Source organism: Dermochelys coriacea, chromosome 1, assembly GCF_009764565.3.
Source record: "Dermochelys coriacea isolate rDerCor1 chromosome 1, rDerCor1.pri.v4, whole genome shotgun sequence".
NCBI classification, from domain to species: Eukaryota; Metazoa; Chordata; order Testudines; family Dermochelyidae; genus Dermochelys; species Dermochelys coriacea.
In genome coordinates, this window is record NC_050068.2 from 237,415,060 (window position 1) to 237,438,893 (window position 23,834).

At 40.2% G+C, this 23,834-nt stretch overlaps 1 protein-coding gene across 1 annotated transcript in view; it reads right to left on the reverse strand.

The window, feature by feature from the left end:
* PIK3C2G (phosphatidylinositol-4-phosphate 3-kinase catalytic subunit type 2 gamma) overlaps positions 1-23,834 on the reverse strand; it is a 305,063-nt gene that overhangs the window by 171,066 nt on the left and 110,163 nt on the right. Inside the window, exons 13-15 of the mRNA XM_043516861.1 lie at positions 21,228-21,342; positions 19,054-19,184; positions 13,987-14,175 (exon numbers count right to left, since the gene is read on the reverse strand). Coding sequence (XP_043372796.1) covers positions 13,987-14,175; positions 19,054-19,184; positions 21,228-21,342 — 435 coding nt within the window. The remainder of the gene's footprint in view (positions 1-13,986; positions 14,176-19,053; positions 19,185-21,227; positions 21,343-23,834) is intronic.

A 23,834-nucleotide genomic window follows, 5' to 3' on the forward strand; every position in this document is an offset into this window, starting at 1 on the left:
CTTCAGAGCCTAACTCCTTTAGGCTCCTTTGAAAAAATCTCAGCAACAGTCTCATCTACTTGACACTCTAGATATGATGACAAGGGCTGACAGGGGACTGAAAACTGAGCTGTCATTGAATCCAAATGGGATTCCTTTCAGGTCAAGCCACGTGCACATTGGCAGAGGCAGTCTGGAAGCTGGCATTGCTGATGCCCATGCTATGTCTGTTCTGTAGATCAACAGAAGACTTCACTCTTCCAAGTCATCAATCAGGGCATTCAATTCACTTGAAAATAAATGAAAACGAAAATATGAAAGACAACAACAAAATAGAAGCAATGATCACCAGCAGAGTAATAAAGTTTCCACAATTGAGAGAGACTGAAGAACTTGTGTAGGCAGTTTTGTGCAGAAGTGTCTGGGTACCCTGGAATTCTAGAGAGGTACTTTTAAGTATAATTAATTTTAAAAAATAAACCAGAAAATCCTACACACTTTGATAATCAAATTGCTGTGTGTGTGTTCAAATAATTAAAAAAAAAATGGAATGACTATATTTTGGACCTGTTAGAAAGCCCCAGCTTCCGCACTGCATTCATAGCCCATCCGTAGCACATCCCTTCCAAACTCTTTTTTAATGATGCCACTGTGTTTGTCTCTTTAATATTTTGTTTATCTTTATGGTGCATATTTGATGATGTTTTTAATATTGTCTGTAATTGTTTGTGTAGTGCTCAGAGTACCATGTTGGGGGGGTGTTTTATAAATAAATGATCATTTTAGTCCCAAATTGGTCTATTTTATGAGAGTTAATTATTTTTTAATGTCAGGCAGTATACTATGAATTTCATGCTGCTACTTTAATTTTTACATAGTTATTTAGAACAAAATGTATTTGAATGCAGATCACAAATTAAAAAAAAAACCCGAATCCCCTTATTATCTTATCATCAAACTAGGCAATTTCTCCAAAGGGTTGTGAGCCAAACTTGTGCCGATAGTATGGGAATCAGTACCTCCCTTTCCCCTCTCTCCTGGTTCAACAGGTTACTGGAGAGTGAAATATGTTCTATACAGGCACCAAGTCAAGCAGAAAGTGTTATTACTCAGTTACTGCTTGTCCTTGGGAGCAGTCAATGCTCGAAGATGTGAAATGTTACGATGACAAAATTCTGTTTTCTCCCCAGCTAGACGAAAAATGAGAAACCTTCTTATTTGAACCGTTCCAGAAAATCCAACTGCTAATGGTTTGATTCCTTAAAACTAATTTGCTAAGAGCTGTAGTGTGAAATGTGTCTATGTTTCTAAATTATTTTAAAGAGATGTGTTTAATGTCACAATGCACTGAAAGGCGTACATACTGCAGTAAAAATCTAGAGGTCAGCTTGCTTCAGCAAACATGGCTCTTGCCACTCAGTTTTTGGATGAGATTCTGTATTGCTCTCATTTATTAAAAGGTTTCCTTCAGCTTGTATATATGAAGGTCAGTTTGAGGTCAAGCAGAACTCTTACGAGGGAATAAGTAATAGACCAATTGAGTTAACCAAGTGACAACTTGTTCAATCCAAACAGTAACAACCATCCCTGCTCTTGAATTTTTGGGCTGTTTGGGGCCACAGAGAGAGCATTTAGTGGTGCTGATTCTTTTTCTGTTTATCTGTATTTCAGGATTATTTTGGTTAGGATGAACATCGAACATCCTTAGAAACATTAGCTCCACAATGAAAAACTCAATCAGTATTCTGCCATGCCTATGTAGCATTCTTACGTTCTACTTCTTAAAAACTATTATGATTTGGGTCAGAAACCCTATGTGAGTCAGAAACTTAAGAACATAAGAACAGCCATACTGGGGCAGATCAAGGGTCCATCTCGCCCAGTATCCTGTCTTCCAACAGGGGCCAAGTGCCATAGAGGGAACGAACAGAACAGGTAATCATCAAGTGATCCATCCCCTGTCGCCCATTCCCAGCTTCTGGCAAACAGAGGTTAGGGACATCATCCCTGTCCATCCTGGCTAATAGCCATTGATGGACCTATCCTCCATGAACTTACCTAGTTCTTTTTTTAACCCTGTTATAGTCTTGGCCATCACAACATCCTCTGGCAAGGAGTTCCACAGGTTGACTGTGAGTTGTGTGAAAAAATACTTCCTTTTGTTTTAAATCTGTTACCTATTAATGTCATTTGGTGACCCCTAGTTCTTGTGTTATGAAAAGGAGTAAATAACATTGCCTTATTTACTTTCTCCACACCAGTCATGATTTTATAAACCTATTCTTTGCATTACTAGAAATTCCAGCTTCTTCTAGCCATGTAAATCATTTAGGTGAGAGGGGTCCTTTAGTGAGGGCTTGTCGACATGGTGAGTTACTACATGGCAAGCTCGTATGCTGCAGATTCACAGTCAGGCTTACTGTGCAGTAACTTGCCATGTAGATAAGTGCTGATCTAGTGAATCTTCAAGCATTGTGTCAGGACTGATTTCACTCATCCCTAAATTATTCCTGATCCTCCAATCACCTTGACCATCTTACTTGTATGATATATTCCTTTCTCCAACTTTTCTTCTATTTCTTCATTATCTTTTCAGGTAGTGTGTACTTCATGGCAAGGACTCTGCCTTTCCATATATTTGTACAAGACATGCATATAGGTGGTGCTACTGGTAAAGGGTAATACATAAACCACGATGTCAAATCTAGTCTTTAACAACATTTTGCAGCTTCGGGGACTCCAACAATCTTTCCTTGGTAGCTTGTACTGTTTCTTGGAGTACTTCCCCTAGTGTTTCCCCTAAATGTCCTTACCGCTGCTTTAAATGCATGATGTTTTATTCTTTCCTGACTGACTACTGAAAATAATTGACCACCTTCCAGTTTATAACATCCCTTAATGTAGTTGTATCTCCTTTCAGACTTTATACTGACATCTGAAATAGGATTCTGAGCTGAGTAAGCAAATTGCAATTTGCTTTGGAAGTAAGAACAACTATTCTTGATTCTCTTCATATGGGTATCCAGAAAGGAAACGTGTCTTGAGCTATATCGTTCAGCTAAACCAGATCCAAATAAAAAACCTAGCACTGCTGAGACTTCATGTGAATTTGTGACATTCCCTGTAGACTTTTAGATCTAGGAATCAATTACTACAACTAATGCATATCTGTAGTTTTCATTCGTAACAGATAAAATAGTCTTAATTTTAATGTATGATCTCAAACAACATGTTGGAGAACTCAGACATATTTATTAGGTAGATAGAATGGAAATATTTTACTGTAGAGGTTGGAGTATTTTATAGCATGCAATGCTCCTTTTAGTAGAGAAAGGTATCACACATGCCACCTTTCTGAAACATGCCACCTATGAGAAGTTTACCATATGCCATGCAGTGCTGTAAGCCATGCTCTCATTTTGTATAAACAATTTACATTCTGCTGTGTTGTCCCACATGGTATTGCAAATCTGAGCCGTGAAATGAAGGATATAATATTTGTCAGAAATGTAGACAGCTACACTTCCAGACCAGTATAATCGATACACTGATTCCCAAACCCTCAGAACTCCAAGAAGTGTAGAATACCATGTTGCTGAGTGCTTTATAATTGCCTACAAAGGCAGACAGAAGTGTCAACAAATACTTAAATGAATATGGAACTAAGATTTAGGTTACAAAATTAAGCTTTATTGTTGTGCTTTTTTATATTTATAAATAGATTGAGACCGGAGATTTACAGAGTTTAACAAGAACAGAATTATTTCCCCACAATTTTAGATATTTTTTGTTTTACAATGAAAACTAGTTGTTGTTTTAAAATATTATCATTTCAACATTCCTCTGCAGGTCTGTAAGCAAAGTATTGAAGTAGCTTTGTGCTAATTCATGAAAATTAAAAAATGAAACTGACCAGTCTAGTTTCGTTATCTAGACTGAATGCAGTACAGAAAGTAAGCAAGCAGTATAAATGGAGAAAGGGACATTTGATTTTTCACTATTATTTCAGTTGTAATAATCTAAAGGGGTATTAGGAACAAAGTAACACACTATCCTCTCTCTCATGTGTGTGTTTGTGTGTCGCAAAGTCAAACACTCAAAAGTTAGGAAATGCCAGAATTAAGGATGCCTATGTAACCTGTGTTATGCACTGATATTCTTTAATTGTGTAATCAAATACTATTATTTCTATAGAATCCCTGCCTTATTCAGTGCACAAGATGGACAGTGCTCACTTAATGAGCAGCTATTCAATATTTTGTTTTTTCCTCATTTTTCTTTGTGTTCCAAGATCCTGTGGAATAATAGTATGTGGTCATGTAATTAAATAGTTTATTACAATGCACTTACACAACGGTGTCAAATTAACATGGCACAGGCAACCTTAATTCTGACATTTCAACATTTTGAATGCTTGACTTTGCAACGTTTTGGGTGTAATTTCTTAGGATTTTATAAAAAGAAAACTGAAAAAACAAAATCCATCACATGGTATCATCTCGACATTCACACAGTTCATCAAAAGGATTGGAACTTCTAAATCCAGACCTCTGCCACTTGATCAGTTCTGGGGTTGGTCTCTCTCTTGATCTGTGGCCAGATGTTTCACTGAAACTGGTATGTTCTCACAATAAGTTGCAGGTTTCAGAGTAGCAGCCGTGTTAGTCTGTATTTGCAAAAAGAAAAGCAGTACTTGTGGCACCTTAGAGACTAACAAATTTATTAGAGCATAAGCTTTCGTGAGCTACAGCTCACTTCATCGGATGCATTTGGTAAGGGTGAAGTGGAGCTTGAGGAAGTGAGGGCTGCTGTGGGGGAAGAACCTCAGGGAATTGTACATGTCATGTTTCTAAAAGGTCAGCTACCATAGCTGATACTATTAGGGTCCCTGGGCTGGAGCCTGGAGTAGAGGGTGGGCCCGGGCTTCCCCCCACACCTTTGCCCCCTGATTAATCATGGAGACTGGGAGATAACAAAGGCTGTGCCAGGAAGGATATCTTCTCCTCACCTCCCTCACTGGCTGATGAAAATGGCTCAGTAGACTGTGACCCTTGTCTCTAGAGAAAGAAGGATTACGTGGAGGGTCACAGTGAGCCTCTGAGGCTAGCGAAATCCACCAGGAAACGCGGGACCCACGGAGGCAAGGACAGAGCTTTGTCACACTATCTATAAAAAGGGGAACAAAGAAGAACTGAGGAAATTATAGACCAATCAGCTTGACTTTGACACCTGGGAAGACACTGGAAAAATTACTAAACAATCAATTTGTATGCACCTAGACAATAATAGGGTTATAAGAAATAGTCAACATGGATTTGTCAAGAATAAGTCATGCCAAACCAACTGTGACAGGGTCAGGCCAGATGGCTACAGAAGAGTGATAGAAGGCAGATATATTAGCCCCAGGTTAAGTAGGTCCCTTTTCCTTGGGTAAGGTAATAGGGAAGGTTCCAGAACAATCAGGAACTTTCTGGAACCAATTAAGGCAGACAGGCTGATTAGAACACCTGCAGCCAATCAAGAAGCTGCCGGAATCCATTAAGACAGGCAGGCTAATAAGGGCACCTGGGTTTAAAAAGGAGCTCACTTCAGTTTGTGGTGCACATGCGAGGAGCTAGGAGCAAGAGGTGCAAGAAGCTGAGAGTGAGAAGGCGTACTACTGGAAGACTGAGAAGTACAAGCATTATCAGACATCAGGAGGAAGGTCTTGTGGTGAGAATAAAGAAGGTGTTGGGAGGAGGCCATGGGGAAGTAGCCCAGGGAGTTGTAGCTGTCACGCAGCTGTTACAGGAGCCACTGTAGACAGCTGCAATTCATAGGGCCCTGGGCTGGAACTCAGAGTAGAGGTGGGCCTGGGTTCCCCCAATCCCTCCAACTCCCTACTTGATACTGGAGGAGTTGACCTGGACTGTGGGTTCCACCAGAGGGGAAGGTCTCTGGCCTGTTCCCCGATCCACTAGGTGGATCAGCAGAGACTGCGGGGATTGTTCTTCTTCCTTTTCCCCATGCTGGCCAGTGATGAGGCTAACTGAGTGACCAGCAGATTTGAGCCATGAAAGTGGCCAAACTGAGGGCTGCCGTGAACCTCTGAGGCTTGCCAATAAGTGCAAGACCCACCAAAACAGAGGAGGAACTTTTGTCACACAACCTAATTTCCTTCTTTGATCAGGTTACTGGCCTACTGGCTGGGGTGGGGTGGGGGGAAGCTGTAGATGTGATATATTTTGATTTTAGGCTTTCGACACATACCTCCATGACATTCTCATAAGCAAACTGGGAAAATGTGGTCTTGGTATAATTATTATAATGTGATGCAAAACCGATTGAAATACAATACTGAAAAGTATTTATCAATGGTTTGCTGTCAAACTGGCGGACACAACTAGTGGGATCCTGCAGGGGTCTGTCCTGGGTCTACTACTATTCAATATTTTCATTAATGACTTAGATAATGGAGTGAAGAAAATTTGCATATGACACCAAGATGTGAGAGGCTGCAAACACTTTGGAGGATAGGATTAGAACTTAAAATGACCTTGAAAACTGGAGAATTGGTCTGAAATCATCAAGATGAGATTGAGTAAAGACAAGTGAGAAGTACTACACTTCAGAAAAATAGCAAATGCAAAACAACAAAATAGGGAATAACTGGCTAGGCTGAAAAGGATCTGGAGGGTTATAGTGGATCACAAATTGAATATGAACCAACAACATAATGCAGTTGAAAAAGGGCTAATATCATTTTGGGGTGAATTACCAGGAGTTTCATATGTAAGACATGGGAGGTCCTGTGTCCCATTCTACTTGACACTGGTGAGGTCTCAGCCAGAGTAGTGTGTCCAGTTCTGGGCACCACATTTTAATAAGGACATAGACAAACTGGAGAGAGTCCATAGGAGAGCAACACAAACGTTAAAAAGTTGAGAAAATCTGACCTATGAGGAAAGGTTAAAAAAACTGGGCATGCATAGTTTTCAGACAAGACCACCAAGAGTGGACCTGTTAAGGGCTGTCATAAAGAGGATGGTGATCAATTGTTCTCCAGGACCACTGAAGGTAGGACAAGAAGAAATTAGCTTAATTTGCAGAAAGAGAGATTTCAGTTAGATATTAGGAAAAACTTTCTAGCTGTAAGGAGAGTTAAACTCTGGAACAGGTTTCCATGGGAGGCAGTGGGGGTTTCGATGTTTTCAAAAACAGGTTAGACAAACATTTGCCAGGGATAGTGTAGTTATATTTGGTTCTGGCTCTGTGCCAGGACTAGATGACCTCTCGAGATCCCCTACAGCCCTGCATTTCTATGATTGATAGAGGAAGAGTGGTAGGAATAAATTTTCTAATAAGGCTTTTCCATTTGAAAACATCCATGGGCTAGGATCTTATATTTTTCCAGAGAACAACAAATGTCCTCCTCATCTTACGTACACAACCTTCAGGTGGTCCTTAGGTGTTTAGTTTTCTGTCTACCTTTGCATATCTGTGCACAAACACTGCAAGTCACCCAGAAGAGTTATCCATTGTAACTATGTGTGCTTGCCACCAAAAGATTTAATCAAAGTTAAAGATACTGAAAAGGCTATTGAATGCCTTAGTAATGATCTGCTACTTATTGCAGAGTGTTGTCTATTACAACATTAATGCATAGCAGTTTCATGACTTTATAGTTTGTCTGTCCTGTAAATCTAAATACAACTACCAAATGATGTGTAGTAACATCCCTGTTTACATGGCAAATAAGCCTGTGTTTACTCTACTCTACACACACATATACAATAACTTTCAGAATCAAAGAGATTCAACAGACAAGATATAATCTAACTGTTTCTTACTCAATTATTTTATTGGGCATTCTGCTATCGATGTGAGGAAACCAGCCAAATTCTACTCCCAATTACATCAGGAGCAATTTGAAGCAACTTCACTGAACTCAATCTGGATTTGCACTGGAGTAATAGAACAGAATTTAACCCCAAATCACCACGTATTTTTACTACTGTTTGTGAAGTTACTTTCAGAAGTCTCACCACATTTTTACAAATTAGACTACACTTAACGTTACCCAGCTCTATAGTGCAGCCACATTTGGGATGGGACACATTAGCCACTATATCTAGTAAAGTAATGAACACTGACATCAGGTTCAGATCAGGAGGTGAAGAAGGATATTGTGACTAAGAAGAGAAGCAGGGAAATTTAAGGATATTGTTATTTTGCCAGGACACTCGTGTTAACATCTCCCCTTATACTCTTTACAAGGATTATCTCGAATAGCCACAGGGGCAAAAACTAAGGATCCCAGCATTTTGTAGGGTTTATATAACTATGGTATTCACAAAATAAATCCAGCAGCAAAGAAGGAGGAAAGAGGCTGTCCACAAACTGACTTCTTAATGTTCATTTGGATGTTCAAGTTCAGGAATTCAAACCTCCAGAGATTTATCTAATCCCAAACACTCTCGCTTTCTTACCCCGATCCCCACTGCCTGACCAAACACCGGGGGCCCTTATCCAGCACTGCGATCTTCAAGCCTTCCAATGACATCCTACCCCACATGCTACCTCTTTTAGTATCTGAAGGAGACTGGCCGTCCTCTCTTCCATCTGTTGTTGTTGAGGCACTGCAACCACACTAGCCTAAGGATCTTTTTGAGAGCAACCAGACCCTCTTTCCTCAAGAAGCTGGAGATTAAAACTCTATGCCTGGCAGCCCAGCTACTCTGCAGGGACCTATAAAGCCTAGTAGAGAAGACTCAAAACCCTATCAATTCTAATCCTGCTTCCTCTTTGAGCCTGGTGGTAACAATTTACTTCTGGTCTAGAAAAAGTGCTAGCTCAGCAACTCTGGTCCACAAGGGGGATGGAGTGAGGACTGTCCATTTCCCACCCCTTTCTGTCCACCTATTCTGGAAATGGCCCAAGCAGGCACATAAACCCTCTTACCCCGTGTGCCTGAAGTCAAGATCCTCTTAGCAAGCAGTGGGATATAAGAGGGGTTCTTACTCCTCCTTACTCTCCTGTTGTAAGTGCGTGGGGTGTAGGTGGTCTGGCCTAGTGGTCAGAGCTGAGCTGAGGTCTGTCCACCAGGAACAGGAGTCACCAGGCAGGAGTTGGAGGAATCGCAGGGCCAGGTCCCATAAACAAGAGTCAGAATCAGAGTCAGGCTGGGGTCAAAGTCCAGATATCAGAGGCAGTACTGGGTTAGACTCGAGGGACAGTAGTTGGGTTTGAAGTCAGAGATCAGGAGACAAGGCAAAGTGTGGCACTGCAGCAGGCCAAGGTCTGTGTAGTTACCTAGAAAATTTCCTGGGCCAACCAAACGGCTGAAGTAGGGGCACTTGGACAATCACAGGGACACATGGTACTATCACTCTAGGTCTTGTGGGCGGTACTTCCTGCAGTGACTACTCTCCATGATGCTCCCTGGCTGCACCTCTGCATGGTTTCTGGGTGGCACTGTGGGAATCTCAGCCACCCGAGGCTCTGCCAACCTGGCTTCTAGTCCCTAGATCCTTGTAGTTGTGCAGCCCAAGTCAGAATCCAGCCCACAGTTTGCAGGAAAATTTGTTTCTCTCTCTTCTATGTGGTAAAAAGTGGGTTGGTACTATATGTCTTTTGTGGGGAGCTGTTGCTGGGTGCTGTGAAGCTCTGACATTTCATGTACACTCAAAATTGTTATCTAGTTATTTTGTTTTTCAGGTTAGCTAATGTGTTCATATATACAAAATATAAAAGAACCCATTATGTAATCTGAAAAGCAAAATAGCCTGACAATTTTTAGGTGCACCTGCCCTACATGTATATAGCGTATAAGTGTGCCCGCCATGTATATGATGGCATTTATAACACTGCATTTGGCTTTTTTCCATCACCACAATAACTGTGCCTGTATCAGAGTAGCAGCCGTGTTAGTCTGTATTCGCAAAAAAGAAAAGGAGTACTTGTGGCACCTTAGAGACTAACAAATTTATTTGAGCATAAGCTTTTGTATGCATTCGGTGGAAAAACCGAATGCATCCGATGAAGTAAGCTGTAGCTCATGAAAGCTTATGCTTAAATAAATTTGTTAGTCTCTAAGGTGCCACAAGTACTCCTTTTCTTTTGTGCCTATATCATTTCCCTGGCTGGTGTGCCATGCAGAGAAGTGAGAGTTGAACTAAAATCTTGGCTTTCTCCCAAGGAAGGTAAGTAAGGGAAGCCAATGATGAAAATGGAGGTGGAGATGCACAGGACAGCAGCCAGCAGTGCAGGGGAGGAGGGACCAGCTTTCTACCCTTTGCTTTGGGAAAATTTATATTTTTCAGACTGTAGTTTGTAATCAGCCTTTCCTGAAATTAGAGGTAAAACTATGAGCGTAAAATCTTATTCTGCTCTCGACCCTCCTTCCTTCATTAAAGAGCTCTTCAATGTTTTTTAAATTGCTTTTTAAGGACTGGCTCCTGGGAGGCCCTAAGAATCCATGCTTGATACATTTATTGGATGCAAGACTGCTACTAAATTTATCTGTGAAACGTAGCATGAATGTGTTTCCAGTTTATGAAAGTTCTCCTTTTCTAGTGCATAAATGACTAGCTTATTATTAGTCTGCCTAGAGTAGTGCTTGTAAAGTAGAGAAGATAGTCAGCAAAGGGGGAGACATGCCAGAAGAATGAGATGCATCTATTACACTTAACAGGCTTGTGAGCAGCTAATTTTAAAGTTACACCATATTGCAGAGAGAGCTGTATTATGTGCTCTGAACACTGGGGCTTGATCCTGAGTGGCACAGAGCATCTGCAACTCTTACTAAATCGCATGGGATGTACTGACTTCTTGCGATCAAGACAATTGAATGTTGTCTCCTGTGGCTTCTTTTCTTTCCTCTTACCCTTTGCAAAAGTGAGCTTAGTGCTCAGGAAACGTCCTTTAACCTTGCTTTGAGAAGGCCATGTAATTTAGTCTCTTTAGCCCAAAGCTTTCAAAAGTGACTAGAGATTTTTGGGTACCTAGCCTGTGTTTCAGAAAGTGCTGAGTACCCACCCTCAGAAAATCAGTTCCCTTAAGATGTCTCAAATAGAGCAACCCAAAACTGCAGCAACCAAAAACCGAAGCACCCAAAATTACCAGTCACTTCTGAAAATCTTGACCCATAGTTTCATGGATGAGACTGGTAATAAACATGCCAAATGGTGACAGATGCCATGGCAACTTCTGTTGTGTAGAAATTTATCCAGACGAAGACCAGCCAACTTATTTCATGTACACAAGCCACTGAACAATCATCAGATGGTAATGACTTCTGGTTACCATCACATTGGACTACACTTGAACTAGCAACCCAGAGATCAAAGATCCTATTATCAAGCCCTGAGCCTTCCAGTCCTCATGAAACAACTTTTTAATTAAATGGAGAATGCTTATTATTGGATCACATGAGAAAATACACGCTGAGATTAGAAGCATTTCTGTTAGACACACCCCACCTTTTGTTTGCGTATGACATCCTTTTGTAGTTTAATCTCTAGTCAAAAGAAATTAGGAGGACATTTTGTTGCTCTGTGAAATCAGGAGCAGAGGGTAAAAACTGCCAGAGCCACGCATAATGCAGACCAGAGTAGAGCAAGCTTTTCCAAACAGCGTAGTCAATGCACCTACAGTCCAAACTGATTGAAGGTCAGAATGGGAATGTGAAGTCAAGTTAGCAATACAGCTGCTGCTATTTCTTAACTGATAATTATTTAATAGGTTAAAAACAAGACACTACAATCCCAGCCAGCTGAACCCCCACATCCCTCTAGCAGTTCAGCCATCTGTGAAACTGGTCCTTTAAAAATGGACATTTAGTGAGCAGTGTACTACTCCTAATCCCCAAAGACAGCTTCCCAGTTGGTCTTAAACACACATGCAACATTCTAGGGACATTAAATATTTCTAGTCACAATATTTAAAGAAAAGACAACTTCTATTGAGATCCCTGGCCTCTTTTGTTAACATGTCTGTAAAAGATAAACCAGGGTGCGCACATCTCCTGTGAGGGTATGTAATTAGGGGAACCTTCCTCCTCAAATCACAAGTATTTATTTACTCTTGGCCAGCCATTCCATAGACTGCATTGGAGGAGTCAGAGTTATGATCTCAGCCCACCCTGCCATGCCAACTTGCAGAGTTGGACAGACTCAGAATGGCGTGTACATTGCATCTTATAAGGGTGTGCTGCAGTTGAAAGGTGCTATTGTGACTCCTGTAGGTATACTTGAACTAGCTTTGATCTAGCTATACAAAAGCTAGCTTGAGTAACAACAACAAAGTAGTCACAGCAGCCGTTGCTATGACATGATCGAGTATGTACCCAGGGTTCTGGGTGGGATTGTACTCAGGAGGATAGATTGTACTGCCAACCGTGCTGCAACAGCTAAACTATTACTGTTACTCAAGCTAGCTTTCATCTAGCTAGATCAAAGTTAGCTCAGGTGTGCCTATATTTGCTGCAACCATACTTCCGGACTGCAGTGAAGAAACACCATAAAAATGTAGCATAGCAACTGTGCTCTGTGAAAGGCTTTCAGGCAATGTGAGTCACAATGCCTTTTGGAGCACCTGATGGGGCTATAAAATTGCATACCACGCCCAATGCAGAGTTGGATCTTCAAGGAATAATTGAGCCCTTTGTCTCCAGAAATGCCAACTGTAGGTGTAACCAGTTAACAGATTCTGTTTTGGCGTGTTCCCTAAATCACCATTAAGACTTGTGCCGGTCTGGAGAGAGAACATCAATGTGGTGCTTGTCATTGTATTTGTTCCAACATGAAATAAAAGGGTGCTCTGGTAAGTCATGAAAGCACAGAAATATTGCAATGATGGCAAACATGGTATGCACACATACACTGCTTGAGCACAATCACAAATGTTCCAAAAGGCTTTCCATGCACTACGGACCTAATCCTTCAAGATATTTTCATGCAGAACTCCCATTACATTCCAATAGGAGATGTTCGTATATATGTGGGGAAACTTAATACTTTGGATTCAAACCTAAACCAGAGAAGGGGGATAAGAATAATGCTGGAAGGCAACAATCATCTGTGGTTATTTTTAAATATATATATTTAAGTATCTGTTTTTGTTAATGAGTAATGAGGGTATGAAGTCCTTACTCACTGGGCAAAGGGATTAGGTGAAGTCTCCAAAACCTCTCCTTTTTATTTCTTTTCTAAAGACATGGTTTGTAGCTAGTAAATCAGTTTGCAAAGCAGGATTGCAGCTTTAATCATAGAAAGCTCAACACCCAGACAAGCAAGGGCTTGACAATGCATCATTTGCACCCTCATTTTGTCCAATTGTGTGACGTTTTCACAGGCAGATTTCTTAAAACAAGCCCTTCCTCCAAAATAACCTGAGAAAATACATTTGCTGACACAGGTTCTTTTTGCTGCAGATTATGTATGTCACAGGTTAAAAGGTACCCTCCACAGCAGAGACACTTTCTGATGCACAAAAGACACCCAGCTCTCACTGAAAGTCAATGAGAGTGCAACATTAGAAGCCAGTTCTCAATTTTCCCAAAGTTTGGGATGTTTCTATTACAGAAAGAAGGGCCAGTGGCAAAGGTCAGTTTCAGATGCACACTTTGAGGTAGCATCTTGATCTAGGAGCATGGTTCAGCCCCATCTCCATTACTCACTTTATGTCTGTACAGCAGCGTTAAGATGCAAAGTGTTGTATAAGTGCTAAGTATCTGACTGATCACCTGTTACTAGAAACTGAATGAATCCATCATATAGAATGAAATATGCTTTTCATTATCCTGGAAAATAGCAAATTTCTCAGGCAAGAAGACAGGGCCAGCGCATTCAACTGAAGGTCAGCTCAAGAGTTCCAATTATATCTTCATTTTGATACAGAGGGAAAGCTGAAAGCAGACAGTCAATGAACCAAAGCTTGTATTATACTAAGCAACTCAAAGTGCTGAATTAATCAGCAGACTAGGAGTCTGTTTATTGTTATTTTCCGACTTTGTTAATTTTCTCTTACCTGAAAGTCAGAAGCCCAAGTGCCTCCAAAGGGTTAGAAAAGATCCATTTCCTCAACACCGTGTACATTTCTGATATGCTCTTTCGATTCCAACTGGGGGCACTGCCCAGTACTAAAGGAAGGGAACAGTTTTCTTTATTGCAGGAGGAACGATAAAACCATAAAAATCTTCTCTCTTGCTCCGACAACCTGGAAGAGAAGATTAGAAATTCAGTTTGAAATTAAAACCACCTAGAGCCTTGTGTAGCAGCAAACTATTGTAAAGAGGGGGTACTGCTTTCTAGCTACTGTTCTCCTTGGGATGGGATATCATTTTCTGCACACCAGCTCTTACGAAGAAGTGATTTTTATAATCTGGATCTGTCAGCCTTGTGACATATAAAGATGAACTCTCAAAAGAGATGCACATAGAGATATTTCACGTTGCCAAGGTCACGCTCGCTCTCTCTTTTTCTCCACAGTTGTTTTTCAGTGTGTGCAGTTTTGGCCAGAGAAATTACTGTGATATCCACTGCCTATTCTATAGCATCTCTCATTAACTGTGGTGACAACTACTGATTATAACACTGCTAGTCAACTTTCACTCCTCCGCTCTCCACCACCAATCAACTCTGGTGACAGCATTCATATACATTCTAGGATCTGAGACTTTAAAAAGGCAATGTGTTCTCTCTCACACACACACACCATGATTGTTCTTGGTCCTTACACAGGGTGTGCAAAGAGGTATAAGTACTAAGTATCTGACTGATCGCTTGTTACTAGAAACTGAATGAATCTATCATATAGAATGAAATATGCTTTTCATTATCCTAGAAAATAGCGAACTTGTCAAGAAAACCTCTTTCAAAAAACCAGTCTGGCTTGCTGTGCCTCACTTTACTCATCTGCAGAATGGGTGTAGTGCCACCTACCCCACAGAGAGGGGGCGAATTAATAAAATGCCTTGGCATCCCCCAATATTGCAAAAATCAGTAAGCCAATGAAAAGAACATCAGGTTAATGTGTACCATATGTCCTTAAATGCACCAACAATTCATATGCATTTTCGTGGTCCATAAAACAAATAGCCTCATTAAATCTTAGGGTTCGGTATCATCACAAACAAAGAAACAAACAAAAACTTCATCAAGATAAAATTGCTAATGTAAACAGGCAATCCTAGTTGAAACTCAAGCACCTAAAACAAGCCTTAAAAATGTACAATAAATTACAAATCGACAAAATTCATAATTAACACTATAAATATCACTAAGGCTCTGAAAGAACATTAGAGTTGCCACACTAGATCAGACCCATCTATCTTGTCCAGCATCCCATCTTGGACAGTAACCGGCATCAGAGGAAGGTTCAAAAATCCCTGCTGTGGGTAGTAATGGGATAACCTTCCTTCAGGAAAATTTTCTCCTAACTCCCAATAGTTGGAAGTTGAATCAAGCTCTGAAACATGAATGCTTGCATCCATTTCTAAACACTTCCCCCCATGATCTGCTATAACACCAACTTTGTCTTAGCCAAATAAATAGTTTATACCCTTTCTGAATCCTGCTAAGTTTTTGGCTTTGGTAATATCTCATGGCAATGGGTTCCAGAGGTTAATTGTGCGTTATGTGAAAAAAGGTTTCCCTCAATCAATTTTGAATTTGCCAGGCATTTGGAATAGGTGTTGGCAGTACAAACAATAAACATGGGGTAAGGCGTTGTGAGGAAGACAATTTGCTTTCCTTGGCTCTGAGGGATGTAAGGAGAATAAATTCATAATTGTGTGAGCTGTTCAGATATGATAGTGACAGGGGCCACATAAGAGACATTTTACCTACTGTCATTTTTTAGTAGCAGTAGTTTTAAGCAAATTACCATAATAAACAAAGTATATTTTAAACTTTATATACAAATAGTGGCAGCGTGATCTATGATCTCCTTTGTGTAGCTCAACAATTCACAGTGTGCTCACAATAGCAGCAGCCAGCAATCCCTGTGTTTGTATGAAGGGTGTGTGTGTGTGTGCCACACACTGCAGAGGAGATAAAGCTTTAACTTTTTGATGGTCTGTCATGTGTTCCTTTACACTCCAACAGCATTCAGAGAGACACTGCAATTAGAAGACACCTCTTGCATGTTGACGTTAGAGATTTTCTAGTTTCCCAACAGCATCTCCTGAACAAGACAGTCTGTTTAGATTAAATCAGCTAAAGCTTAAAAATGGCTAGATAAAAGACCAATGCTTTCTTGTATCTACCCCATTCCTCTTCAGTGACGTAGCAGTCTTCTCTTTCCTATCTTGTTTTGCTGGGTTACTGTCTTGTTTAATGGCTGTCTTTAAAGATTTGATCAGGGTAAAGGTTTTAGGTTTATCTGTCATAGTAAAAGTTTATGTCTGAAAAGATGTTCAGTCTAGGTGACAATAATACTTTGCACATATATAGCATCCGAGGATTATTGTGCTGATAAGGAGATTTCTTGGGTCCAACAAGGGATAAGATGTTAACAAACCCTTCTTCATTATTACAACATTAAGCAGTTAAGTGTAGTCTGGCTTACTCTGATTGCAACAACCACCGAAAAAGAACAATTTTTAACTTTTATTAATGGAACCAAAAGAGAAAAAAACAGTTGAAGCTTTTAAAACTTAAAAAAAGGAGTACAGGTTTTAAAAAAAATACAAATGAAGCTATAAGATGTGTGTGTGCGTGAAAGAGAAAGAGAGGGAGAAATGGACCATTTAAAATGACCCTTCTGATTCCTCATCAAGGATCTACAACCTATCCTGAAGGACGATCCCTCACTCTCACAGATCTTGGGAGACAGGCCAGTCCTCGCTTACAGACAGCCCCCGAATCTGAAGCAAATACTCACCAGGAACCACACAACAAAAACACTAACCCAGGAAGCTATCCTTGCAACAAAGCCCATTGCCAACTGTGTCCACATATCTATTCAAGGGACACCATCATAGGACCTAATCACATCAGTCACACTATCAGAGGCTCGTTCACCTGAGCATCTACCAATGTGATATATGCCATCATGTGCTAGCAATGCCCCTCTGCCATGTACATTGGCCAAACCGGACAGTCTCTATGCAAAAGAATAAATGGACACAAATCAGACATCAAGAATTACAACATTCAAAAACCAGTTGGAGAACACTTCAATCTTCCTGGACACTCAATTACAGACCTAAAAGTCGCAATTTTACAACAAAAAAACTTCAAAAACAGACTCCAACGAGAAACAGCAGAACTGGAATTAATCTGCAAACTGGACACCATTAAATTAGGCTTGAACAAAGACTGGGAGTGGATGAGTCATTACACTAACTAAAGGTTTAGAGTAGCAACTGTGTTAGTCTGTATCTGCAAAAAGAACAGGAGTACTTGTGGCACCTTAGAGACTAACAACTTTATCAGATCATAAGCTTTCATAGGCTTCAGCCTACTTCATCGGATGCATGTTGCTGTAGCCCACAAAAGCTTATGCTCTAATAAATTTGTTAGTCTCTAAGGTGCCACAAGTACTCCTGTTCTTTTTACACTAACTAAAAACTATTTCCTCCCTACTGTAACTCACATCTTCTTGTCAACTGTTTGAAATGGGCCATCCTGATTATCATTACAAAAGTTGTTTTTTTTCTCCTGCTGATAATAGCCCACCTTAATCGATTGGTCTTGTTAGAGCTGGTAAGGCAACCCCCATTTTTTCATGTTCTCTGTATTTATATATACCTGTCTTCCTATGGTATTTTCCAAGATATGCATCTGATGAAGTGGGCTTTAGCTTATGCTCAAATAAAGCTGTTAGTCTCTAAGGTGCCACAAGTACTCCTCATTCTTTCTGCTGATACAGACTAACATGGCTACCCCTCTGAAACCTTCTGATTCTGTGTCTTGTCATGAGTGTTCATGATCTCACTTATAAATCTTATCAAAAGAATGTCCCCTCCAGAAGTTGACAACCCTGAGCACCATACTGAAGCAGTTTTGGTTCTGTACTAATTTGGAAATAATGATTGCCTACTGAACCATGAATGCCACTTCTTGCAGCTACTATGTTTTCCTTAAAAGACTCTAATCCAAGTACTGACCAGCCCCAATCCTGCTTAACAGACGTCAGTGGTTGAAAGCAAAGAAACTTAAATCACATCCTGCCTCTTTAGAAATGAGAAGAGATGTTAACATTAAATATACTACCGGTTCATTGTAGCCAACAGAAATTTATAACTCGATAAGTATCTTTTCCCCCAAAAAATAAAATTAGTAAAGAAAACCTCCTCCTTTACATGTGTAGAACAGAACACCATTGGGAAGTTTAAAAAGAGACTTTATATTTATTTATTATATTACTATGACATCTTTATCCTGTGGTGAAGGGTTAATGAACAAGCATTAGTGACTTGTATAATGCCAGCCAGCAAACATTCATACCACTAACCCCACTGTGGTTCTCATTATAATTGTTATTTTGGACAGTACCTAATGCTACTTGATAATATAACCTAGATATGTCTAGGGTTACTAATCTGCCTGAGTAGATGATACAACATGTTTTGTTTTACTTATTCTTTATAGGCCTGCTGTGAAAGCTAAATTCTGCATAATTGTTTCCTTGTTTACTGAGGCACAAGATACAGATTGCCTTTCTAATGCTTATATGCCACTTGGTGAGTACGATGGCTTAATGGTATGGGTTTATCATTATTATTTACTGGTGTTGGTTTTTAATCCAGCCCAATTTTTAAAATTGCTAATACTATTATTATTGGAAATTATATAGCTCGAGACAAATATTTGTGCTTCAAATCATCAGTTTGCTTCTAGTGCCAAGGAAACCAGAAAAGATAACAGAATAGAGACAAAGTGTTCTAAGCTACAGAAAGGCATTGACACCTTCTGGGACTTGTTTTAGCTTCATTGCCACCTTTTCCTCTCGTCTAGAAGTATTACTTCATTAAATGAATGAAATCAGGTGGGAAATTTTAGCTTTTCAAGAACTGAACACATTTAAGAGTGATTGATGGTGTTATGCATAGCATGCCAGATGTAAGCAGGAAGACTTGGGTGCACTTACAGCAAGAGAGAATGTTTCTGTGAAAGTCTTGCTATATGCTTCAAGCACTCTTTAGCTGGCTCTTCAAGGTCACCTCTTTTTTCTTCAGGCTCAGGTTTAATAAACTCCAAATTAGTTTCTGGAAAATCAATCTAAAAAAAAAAAAAGTCTTGTGTAGAAATTTGTATAAAAGGGTTCTCAGATATCTGAGTATGATTGTTAATGAATGGCATCCTAAATATGTAGAGAAAATGTGAAAAAAGGGGGAAAGGGAGACAGGATAATTGCAAAAGGAGTGTTTATTGTATGAATGAATTTTACTCAGAACTATTGGATGACAATCCTGGCCCCACTGAAGTCAATAAGAGTTTTGCCTTTAAATTTAATGGGGCCAGGATTTTACCTATTGTATCTCAGCCTCATTAGGTCTGCATGGGACTCCAGGTTAAAGGCTTCTCCCTCCCTGTTTTTAACTAGAGATGGGCCTGAGCTTCAAATTTTCAATCCAGATCAGTACTTCTCCAGAATCGTGGGGGGGTAGAGGGGGGGGAGGAGGGGTTCAGAGTCTGCATATTGATTTGGATTGTAAGAGACAGGGACCAAGCTGCAAAGTTCAGATCTGGATATTAATTTTCCAAAGTTGGGAGGTCTTCATACTGAGGGAAGGAGACAGGGGTTGGCACAGGCCCATTTTTAGCTTCATCAAATTATGGGAAAAAAAACTCAAAAATGGGGTTTTTTTGGAGGTTCTATTCAATTTGAATCAACAGCATCCCCAAGTTTTGTTATGGATCTAAGTTCTTGGTTTTGCAAGAGTAGGCTGGAAAATTCAGTAAAGCAGGCTGTTTCTGGTAATTCCTTGTTTCTGATTGGCCTGTTAAAGGCACAAGAACAGCCTCTCATGATTTTTCATCATTTTCACTTCCAGCTCAGTCTGGGAAGTGCGAATTTTCATTAAGTAATGTAATAAAATGGGGGGAAAGCTGCTAACCAAACTTTTTCAAAGCTCAAACGTGTTTTAGATTTGAGTGGCAGGTTAGATGAAAATTCAGTTTTTTAATTCAGTTCAATTTGCATATATTTACATTATAATGTATTAAGAGACATTCACATCAGGACCAGAAAAGCAGTCTCTCTAATGAATATATATGTGCATACTCACTCTCACAAACTATTAACAAAAAAAACACGACCAACAAACTGGTTCCCAGAATACAGTATTCCTGGGAATTATAGCACACAGCAGTCACATCAAAAGAGTTGTTTTTTTTAAGGCAGCTTTTCCTGTATTTTCACAGTGTCTCCGACTGTCATATTTACAGGCATAACTGAGTATGGGAAGGGAGAGGACGGGAGTGGGAGATTCTTCTCTCCTGTTTCTTAGAGCTGAAAGACAGATTTTAAATTAGCAGCCCTCTACTGCCTCACCGTCCTTTTATTATTAATACAGAGAAAGCTATTTTAAGGAGCCCTCTTTGACTGTATTATTCCAACTAGAAACTTGTTAAGAAAGAGGGCATTTTTAGCGCAGCCTCATTTATTCACATTGCTTGCCTTTGTGCTTCATTTGCTAATAACGATCATTTGGTTTTTGAATATGAAAAGCAATTGGCTGTGCCTTTAAAATTACCAGTTCAATCTGGGAACAGGACAACACTGGGGACAGACAAAATGTCTTTTCAATATTTGGAGGCCAGATACTGCCTTGGTCTACACGCAGAGCTCACAGTGACATCAATGGCAGCCTGGCATTTGGTCATGGATTAAGAGTGATATAAATATAGATGCACTTTGTAGCTCCTTCCCCACAGACCTTTCTGCAGACTCAGTTAATTGTTAGTTGCCTGTGATGTGTATAATGGTAGATAATTCAGTGGTACACGGGATACAAGTGGGATAAAAACGCAGCTGAGAGTCAGCTACCAGGTCAGCAATTTGTGTCAAGGAACACAGAAGAAAAAGTAATCTACTCAGTGCCTTAAACCCACAGCCTGCATCTGATTTAGTGAGTATGGTGTATAATTGCTGTTGTATAGAATTTTACTCCCCCACAATTAAAAAGGCTGATAGCATACAAGCAGAGGTCTCTTGTGATTTTTAAACCGTGGGATCAGGAAGAACAATGTAATCAATCATTTACTGCAAGTTGTTTGACAACACATCCTTGCTTTGCTTTCTCGAAAAGCAGTCCTTACCTGCAGTGTTACTAGTGCTGGCAAGCTAGTGTCACAAATGCCCGGAGCTATCATCATTGTTGGAGGCTCACTGTACAATGCCATGCTAAGCAGCATCGTTCCATGATTGAACTTTCTGCAAATATCAATATACGTAGATATAATACTGCATTAGTACCGGAGATAAACCAGACAGGCTTGATTGAAATTATATCAGAAACATTGAAATCAATGGCTCAGGAAAAAAGTATCTTCATGAGTAACAAATATTTAATAACGGGCTCTCCAATCTATCAGAAAGGAGTGTAACACAATCCAACAGCTGGATGTTCAAACTAGATAAATTCAGACTGGAAAAAAGGCATACATTTTTAATAGTGAGAGTAATTAAATCACTGGAACAACTTACCAATGGTCATGGTGGATTCTCCATCACTGACAATTTTTAAACATGGTATGCTCTCTAGGAATTTCTTTGGGGAAGTTTGATGACACGTTACACAGAAGGCCAGACTAGACCATCATGATGGTCTTTTCTGGGCTTGGATTCTACGACTCTATGAATGGGATAGGCCACAAACCCTAGGTTGGTAGTTCAAATCTGGCCTAGGTCAGTAATGTCTGAAAGTTGCTGCCCTTGGTAGCTTATAAGAAAAGAGTTTGGTAAATTATCTGTCCTGGTTCACTGGTTGGGGCAATACAGAAGACTCCAGTTCAGTTCTGTGCTCCAACACAGACTTCTAGTTTGATCTCGGGTAGTCAGAGTCTCTTTGTGCTTCAGTTCCCTATCTGTAAAATGGGGCAACTTCCTACCTTAAAGGGATGTTGGGAGAATAACTTCTTTGAGGTGCACAGATACTATGGTAAGGGGGCTGTACAGGTATCTAAGATAGATAGAAAATATCCACCCACCACAACTGGCCATAATTAAGTACCCTATTTAGTAGTATCAGTTTGGAGGATTGAAGGGGCATGAGACTGAAGCACCCATAGAAATGGTCCCTCTAGGACAGGGATCTCAAACTCAAATGACCACGAGGGCCACATGAGGACTAGTGCCTTGGCCAGAGGGCCGCATCACTAACACCCCGCTTTGCTGCTCCTGGCCCCACCCCCACTCCACCCCTTCCATGAGGCCCTGTTCCTGCCCCGCCTCTTCCCATCCCTTCCCTGCCCCCATTCCAACCCCTGGAGGTAGGCCGGGGACAGGCTGCTTGGTGGGCCACAGGCTGCGTGTTTGAGACCCCTGCTCTAGGAGGAAGGAAATTGAGTGGGGAAGCTTGCACTATCTGTTCAGTGGATAAAGAGAAGAGTATGGCCTCTAGCACTTGGCTGAGCACTACATTCACAAACAAAAGTCTGATCAGAAACCTGCATGCACACTGTCTTCAAATAAGAAAATTGCAGGTCAATATAATTAATTCAACAGTGCTTGAATACATTCGGAAAGACATAGGTGCAAGTCCTAATCATAATGAATCCACTCACTTGGATTAAGATACAGTGTATCTGTTTTGCCTTTTAATTTACTCACATCTTGATGGCTGGTCACGTTAAGATCAGAAATCAAAATTATGTATAAAAGGGCATATTCAACATTTTTTCTATTCCTAAATAATTATTTTTAGTGACAGGCAAATTTTTACTATTGTTAGCACTGCACAATCAACACAGCTGTGGGAGAATGAACTAAATTCCTTTCTGCCTACTAGAGCATCAACAACATGGATAAATGAGTTCAGAACACAGAATCTTTAGCAGTGGTGAGGATATAAGAACACAGGTGGGTTTTCTGATCCCAACATGAGTTTGCAACACTGACTAAAAAGGAATATGCTGAATTGCAAACTTAACTAAAAATTGCTTTAGAGTCATTTAGACAAGAAACATGGGAACCCTGCAATGTCATCTTTGCAGCCACCATTCAGAATAAAAGTACAGTTTGTTTTTTACTTCTGAAGATATTGGTGTTGTTAGTGCAAACACTATTTCACTGAGAGAGCAAAATTCAGGAGGATCAAAGACAAGTGATTTTCAAAAGTTTGTTTTGCAGCTGTCGTGGTATGGGGAACAAAGAATACTGATGTGAACAAGATATTGGGGGAAACTAGTCATGAAATATGAAGCCATTCACCTTTAGGCCATTAGTTTGAATTTGAACCAGATCAATAGTGACTGAAAAGTGTTTCAGCTGATGTTTATTTGGGTGAACTTTATGAAATGAGTTGCTGCTCTTCAGCTGTTTCCTAGAGGGCAGGTGCTCAGATCACAACTCCTCACCATAATCAGTGTTAATTGGTACTATTCTTAGCAGTCTCAGCTGAGCAGCCAAGGGTTGAATGGACATGGAGGCTAAACTACCCTCACCCCCTTTTATTATTACTAATCATTTATATTGCATTGCAAATGTATGTGGTACTTTAAAAAACTCCATAGTGCTCTGGTTCCTGACCTGGAAATCTCCGAGAGAGAGAAAAGGCAACGATGGGGCAACAAGGTAGGAAAGATTTGATAAAAAATGTATTTTTTAAGGAGATTTTTTGAAGAATGAGCACGCAGGAGCCTGAAGAATGAGAACTAGAGGACTGTTTTAAATGCCGGGGTCAGCAGAGGAAATAAGAAGATACA